This window comes from Vigna unguiculata, chromosome 7 (genome assembly GCF_004118075.2).
Source record: "Vigna unguiculata cultivar IT97K-499-35 chromosome 7, ASM411807v1, whole genome shotgun sequence".
Lineage (NCBI taxonomy): Eukaryota > Viridiplantae > Streptophyta > Magnoliopsida > Fabales > Fabaceae > Vigna > Vigna unguiculata.
The window spans coordinates 17029349-17036588 of NC_040285.1; the positions used below are offsets into that span (position 1 = coordinate 17029349).

General features: G+C 38.2%; 1 protein-coding gene across 1 annotated transcript; it reads right to left on the reverse strand.

The window, feature by feature from the left end:
- Positions 1-2546: 2546 nt before the first annotated feature.
- LOC114191233 (acidic repeat-containing protein-like) lies at positions 2547-6878 on the reverse strand. The gene is made up of 3 exons (XM_028080406.1): positions 6798-6878; positions 2679-3136; positions 2547-2592 (listed from the first exon to the last, which is right to left on the reverse strand). Exons 1-3 carry the CDS (start codon positions 6876-6878, stop codon positions 2547-2549), a joined length of 585 nt encoding a protein of 194 aa, XP_027936207.1.
- Between the last annotated feature and the right edge of the window lie 362 nt (positions 6879-7240).

Genomic DNA, 7240 nt, shown 5'->3' on the forward strand with positions numbered 1-7240 from the left:
CCCCTTTTAATTTTTAATATATGTCCTAAAAGAGGGGTTGGGCCTGACCTTTTCAAGGGCCCAAGACCAGCCCACTATGGACCCCCAAGACCCCCTCATAGACCCTCACTCTTCATTCTGTCTCACTTTGCAGAAAACAATTTCTCTTCCCTTCCTCAAACTATAGAGCAGCAGCTCTACTAAGGCACAAGTTTTTGCCTCCTCAAGTTAGCGAATCTTCTTTGTTCAGAGTTTCCTGAACTTGTATCTCCAAGTAAGTAGACCCCAACCTTCTTTTTCCAACTGTCTTGTGGTGGTTCTACCTAGGGTTTATCCTAATAACCCTCTTGTATTTTTGTGTGCCAATATTTCCAGCTCCTTAATATGTTTCTAGAGTTGTGGTGCTCTCCTTGGGGTACTATTTTGTTTGGCTAAGCTTGAGTAAGGTAAGGGAAGCTAGGGTTTCACTTTTTGTTGTTGTTTTGTTTGTTCTTGGTTTGTTTGGCTAAGTTTGATTAGTGTTTTATGGAATATGAGACAAGATTGGGAAAAACGTTAGTTTTTGGTATATTTCTGAGTTAGGGGTTCAAATATTCATGAAACTGTGATATTTGACATTATTTCTCGTATTCTTGAACCATCGGGCAGTCGCTAGGCGAGTGACTTGGTCGTTGGGCGACTGTGTATTTTTCTGATATGCATAGTTTTAGTAAAATTGACTTTCCCGACTCATTAACCGTTGGATTGAGCTCAAATTTTGACATTTGGTTCATAACATGCTATTTTATGGTTTGACTGGTTGGATCGTTGATTAGATGTTTGTAGCTTGAGAAATGTGTCACGCATTACTGCAGTGATTTTGGTGTTGTGATAATAAATTTTCTTAGGAATTTTGATGTAAGAATTATGGTTGTGTGTTGTGCTTGAGTGCATGGAATTACAAGTACTTAAATGTTGGCACTCATTTATTTGGGATGAATACTATTTTGTGATATATGTATGTCATGGTATGCATTTATAAAGTATGAGATTAAATGAAATCTTGTTATGTTGAGTATGAAATGGAAAACATGACTTGTTTGATTGGTGGTGGTTTGGCATGAGACTTGAATGATTGAGATGGCATGTGGAAATTGTTGGTAAAAGAGTTTCAAGGGAAACTCTTGATGATGGTGGTTAGTGAATACCTTGATGTAGGAGATGTCTAGATAAAGGAAGGTATCCTGACCTCTAAAAATTATTCACGCTCACATAGAGTAGAATAATTTATGTGGTGAGAGTGGCAAGAGGTCCTAATCTTGGGACATATTGGGCCCAAGACATTAGAGGATTAACCCTGTGTTGGTTGGGTGATAACCCCTTGCGTCTAGACTCTATAGAGTTTAGAAGCCAACACAGGCTCATACTTCCTTTAGAATTCTATATCAAGAGTATGATCCGGATATTGAGTCATAGAGTCTTGAAATTGTTTGCTTTCACATGATTTGGGTGCCTACTGCTTTGTCTGTGCATAATATGATCTGACTATTTATTTGCTTTATAACATGATTAAAATAATTTTTGCTCTAGCTTACCCTTTCTTTTGGTGTATGTTTCTTTGCTTGGTTTCTCATTTTTGCAATGATCACCAATTTATTGGTGTGAGCAGATGTGGAAACCCCTGGAGGTACTCAGAGTGGTAGAGATGATGTTGTGTAGAGTGGTCCCCATGGTCTGGGTTGTGGCTCACAGTTGAGCCCTTTTGAAGAACTCTTAGTTTGTTTTAAATTCCTTGCTCCCTGAGCAATCCTTTTGCAAAACAATAGTACTCTTGTGTTATGTTTTATGGCATTGTGGTATGCCTAAACTTTCATTCCAAGTATATTATGGATAACTGTAATAGTTAGTACATGTATGCTTCATGTCATGTGCTCTTTTATATTATAATTATGTGATTCTTAATTTTAGTATATTACTCTATTAGAAATGGGATGTCACAAAAAATATATTATTTTTTAAAATATATTATTATCTATGGGATGGACTCAATGACCCGGACAAGCACGACAACCCGAATAGGGCCAATGACCTGAACCTGCCCAATGATCTCGACAAGCACAATGACCCGGACGGATTCAACGAATCGAACGAGTCCGATGACCCTAACGGGTCCGACGACTCGAACATGCCCGACGATCCAAACGGGTCCAAGGATCTGACCGTGCTCGACTATCCGGTCGGGCCCGATGATTCGGACGGGCCAAACGACCTGAAGCTGCACGACAGCACGGACGAGCCTGAAAATTCAAACTGGGTCGACGATTTGGATGGGCCAAACGAACTGGATAAGCGTGACGACCCGAACGACCCCGACAAACTAGACAGGCCCAACAACCTGGACAAGTGTGACGACTCGGACGGGCCCGACGAACCAAATAGGCCTGATGACCAAGATGAGTCGGACGACCAGAACAGACCCAACGAGTCGAACGGGCCAAAAGATTCGAACGGGTCAAATGACCTGGATCAGCCGTCTGGTCAGGCAAAACGACCCGGACAAGCATAACGACCCAAATGAACCCGACGAACTAGACGGACCCAATGACCAAGAGGAGTCTGACAAACCCGATGGGCCTGATGACCAAGATGAGTCTGACGACCAGAATAGGTCAAACGATCCGGACGGGCCCAACGAACTTGACTTGTTCGAGTCGTCGGACCTGTCTGGATCGTCGGGCCCGTCAGGGTCGTTGGGGTCGTCCGACCCGTCCAAATCGTTTTGTTTGTCCGTGTCGTCAGGCTTGTCCAAATCGTTAGGCTTGTCCGAATCATTAGGCTCGTCCATGTCGTCATGCTTATCTAGATCATCAGGCCCGTTCGAGTCGTCGGGTATGTTCGGGTTTTCGGGCTCATCCATGTCGTTGAGCCCGTCTGAATCGTCAAGGTCGTCCGGGTCATCGTGCTTGTCCGAGTCACCAAGCCTGTCTGTGTCATTAGGCACATCTAGGTCTTCAGACCCGTCCAGTTTGTTGGGCTGGTTCGGGTCTTCGGGCCCGTTTGGGTCGTCAGGCTCGTCTTGGGCTTCAGACTTGTCCGGGTGATCAGACCTGTTTGGCTCGTCAAGCTTGTCTGGGTCTTCGGACCCGTCCAAGTCACTCGGGTTGATCTTTGACTCTTGCTTAATGTAGTATTATTTGAAGGGCCTAACCTACCTTAGTTCTAGCCCTAATCCACTAGAGATGGGGCTTTGGGAGCTGGGACTTTTTTTTGGCCCCCTCATTTGGAATCCCCTAAAAGGAGACTTTATGAAGAATGGATTAAGGCTAGCCCATGGACTAGTGGTCAAATTGACACCTCTAATTACAAGCCACTTTTGAAGGTTGGGGTTCCAATAATGTTTGTGAGAAACATCGATCAAAGTGATGGTTTATGCAATGCCACCGAATTGGTTGAGAACGAGCTTGGTAGAAATATAATTGAAGCAATAGTTTTAGCCAAAATTTAAAATGGAGAAAAATATATATTCCAATGATGAATCTTATACTTTCTGATTTAGGGCAGTCCTTCAAATTTAAAAGAAGAAAATTTCTTATTTCTTTATGTTTTGCAATAGTTATATATTAATAAAAGTTAAAAAGAAACATTGTCTCATGTTGCTCTGTTTCTTTAAAGACCGATGTTTATCCATGACCAACTAGCTTTGTCCAGAGTAAAATTAGAGAAAAGTTTAAGAATATTTATTCTAGATGAAAATAATAAACCATATAACATGACAACGAATGTTTTCTATCAATAAATTTTGACAATATTTAATTTGAAGAAATATCATCGTACGAATATTACCATATTGACTAAACAACATATTTATTACATTATTTTATTACAGACACTCATGTTATAAATATTTAAAACTTTATCATACTTCTTTTATAAAGATTTATATATGATAAGAAATTACAATTGGAGAAGTGTGAAAAAAAGAAGATATATCGTTATGAAGTACTTTTAGATTGATTACCGTCTGAATGGTATGCATGCATTTTATACTATATAACTTATTTATTTTTTATATTTTTTATTTTGTTTTATTTATGTTCTTATTGTAAAATATCTTATAATTTTTTAATGTCATTTATTTAATCAATTTTTGTATTTTATTAATATATTTTTTTAAAATTAGTAAGTAAATATTTCATGAAAAAAATATTTAAAATGAGAAAACACAAAAGAATATATTCTTATAAAGTATTTCTAAAGTAATGGTAGTTTCAATATCTTTTAATCAAATAAATATATTTTTCTATCCACAAAATACATATATCAAAGGAAAGGACTCGTAAGTCCGTTTGTTTTGATTAGCTTTTTTGTTGATAATTTCACTTTGTATAATTAATTATATTATATTTTTATAATTCTAACGTCTTATTTAAATAATAAAATAATTAAATGAAACATTATGATGAATAATAAAAAGTAAAGTCATGGAGTATAAACGCTACTTCTTACAGTTATTCAAGAACGTTTAGAAGGAAAACTAAGACACACCACGATGCCAATAACAAGACAAAGAAAAAAGTCTAACAATAATAAAGTAAGTGCATCAAGGGCAAGGAAATACATCGGCTACAGCCCTAAAGAAAATTCAGAAAAAGTTGGGTCCGACCCAAGATAAGCTATGCAGCGGAATCTCCATTACCTTGTTGATTATGAGGAGTTCTCGCATCTGCTCTCATCAATAAATTGATGATTATCGCAAAAGAGAAAATCACACACAGGACATACAAGCAAGCAGAAAGGGTAAGTTAGAGTAGAAAATGATTTATCATACCATTGCATACAATTGGATAGCCAAAGATACATACATCAACCAAGCATGTGATGACTCACAAACAAGACACTAAGACTCAAGACACGACTTATCTGAATACATATAATTAGTTAGATTCACTGAATGCTTGCACTTGTGGTGACCTCTGCAGAGCCAATTGCCAATGGGTTTTACCCTACCACTCACAAGGTTAGCCTTCAAACATCTAGGGCCATTATCCTGCCAAAGATTAGGGCCTCTTGCTACTCACACCACTTGAGTCAGTACGCTCTACGTGAGACTCACTGACTCTTTAGAGTGTCAAGATGCAATCTTTACTTGAATCCTTACTAAATTATATAATGAGACACCACCACGAACTTCGTGGAATTACGTCCTAAGCATGAGGCACCACCATGAGCTGCCACTAACAAAGGTCATGGAATTACGTCCTGACCATGAGATACCACCACGCAGCCATCGTGGAATTACGTCTTGACCAATGAGATGAGATCTCACCTAAAGATCCATGGAATTATGTTCTGACCAATGAGGCACCACCACGAAACCTTCGTGGATTTACGCATACCAACATCATGTTTCTCCAACCAACATAAAGTCATTATACATACCAATTCCATGTCAACACTTATAACCAACCATCCCATTCATGTTACATGTCAAGATCATGTCAAACTCATCAATTTCAACCCATAAACCATTCAATACTTGCAAAATCACCCATTTCATGCTTTAACATAGTAATTCAACCAAACATGAGGAAAACATCTAAGAATAGAGAAAAAACCAGGACCTGGGCACATTCTCACCCAATTCTCGCTCAGACTGAAAGGCTTCGCTCAAGCGAGAGGGTTCTCTCGCTCAAGCGAGCTGCTTTCGCCTAAGCAAGAGCTCGAAAAGTGGAACAATGGCATTGTCGCGTTGTCGCGCTTAGGCGAAACCTCCTCGCCTGAGCGACAGCTCGCGCAAGTTCCACGGAGCAACTTCTGGTACTCTCGCTTGGGCGAGAGTGGCTCGCCTTGGCGAAAATACCAGATTTCTCCACTGTTCACGCGTGCTCAGTTCAGGCATTCAACCATAACAACATACAGTTAATTTTTATACCATCAAAAGCTTCACACAAGCATCAAAATCATGAAATATAACAGGAACCAACAAATATAACTCGAAAACGTGAAACCCTAACTTCCCTTACCTGGACAAAGGTTAAAGGAAGACATTGGTGCTCACTAAAGAAACACAACAGCTCCAAGAGTAAGTTTCGAGAGCTGGAAACACTGACCTAGATGGAAAAACAAGGTTAAACCCATGAATCTTTGTTGGTCCACGAAAAATAGAGTTAAAAGAAAGAGTATAAGGGCTGGAGGTCAACCTACGTGGAGTAGAATGAGCTTGAGCGAACTTGACAGAGGACTAGAGACCAAACCTTAGCAGAGAGTTGTTGTAGCTCTAAGAGGGAGGAGTACTGGTTTGTTTCTGGAAAATAGAAGAATGAGGGTGTTAGGGATACTTTAGGGGGTTTTGGGTACCCCATGGGTCAGCCTTAGGCCCAACAGATTGGGGCAGCCCTTAAACATTTGGCAGAATAAAAGTGGACCTTATAATATTTAATTATATTTCTTCTGTATTTCTATTTCTGATGTAATTTGTTTTTGTTTGATTTGTACACAAGTGTTTATTTTGTTTATTATGATATGACTTTGATAATATTTTATCTTTAAAATTAGTTTTCATCTCATATTACTAGTGAAATTTGATTTTAATGTTGATGCTTTATTTCATGTTTATCATCATCACGACTAAATCATTCCTAATAACACTATATTTTTGTGGCATCAATTAAACAAATATAAATGATGACAAAATTAAGAGTTTCGGTTTACGGTTAGTTAAGATTAATATTGAAGTGGTATTAGATATATGGTTAGGATTGAGTGTTATTACTAGATCAAAATTTATAGGCATTAGTCAGGGTGTAACTCTTTTTACTTAAGAGCGTACCAACTCAAACGTCACGATTCGATTGTGACTCGTCCCACTTGGCCTCCACAGGACAATTGATGTCACATGCAACAATCTCGTCCTCAGTCATTGTCCTACTAGGAATCTCACTTGGATTGTGACTTGGCCCACATATATTTGGGAAAAAAACTTATAAGAAATTGTAAAAGGTAAAAGAAAAGCTTAATTAGATTTTGTGTATAAGTTAAAATTGATTTATAAATTAAATTATTTGTAAATTCTTTTTCCTACAACTTCTTTTTTAATCTATGTGTAAGTTAATTTTTATTTTTAGGAAACTCGTTTTATGTACTTTTTATTTTTCTTCCAAAAAGTGAGGCGTTTGTACAAATATTTAAAAGGTGTGGGATCGTATTGAAACAATGTGTTCATCCACTTCTGTGTAATTAAGTGTATTTTGTATGGATGTAAAGTTATTTTGTTTTCTGAGTT

Bases quoted from the DNA above. Each gene is read 5' to 3' on its own strand.
- LOC114191233 (XM_028080406.1), bottom strand. From the start codon at position 6,878: ATGACTGAGGACGAGATTGTTGCATGTGACATCAATTGTCCTGTGGAG. The intron at 3,137-6,797 runs GTTTGAGTTGGT...TACTACATTAAG, and splicing joins AGTCACAATCGAATCGTGAC to CAAGAGTCAAAGATCAACCC. The intron at 2,593-2,678 runs GTCCGACGACTC...CTTGGTCATCAG, and splicing joins GGGCCCGACGATCCAGACAG to GCCCATCGGGTTTGTCAGAC.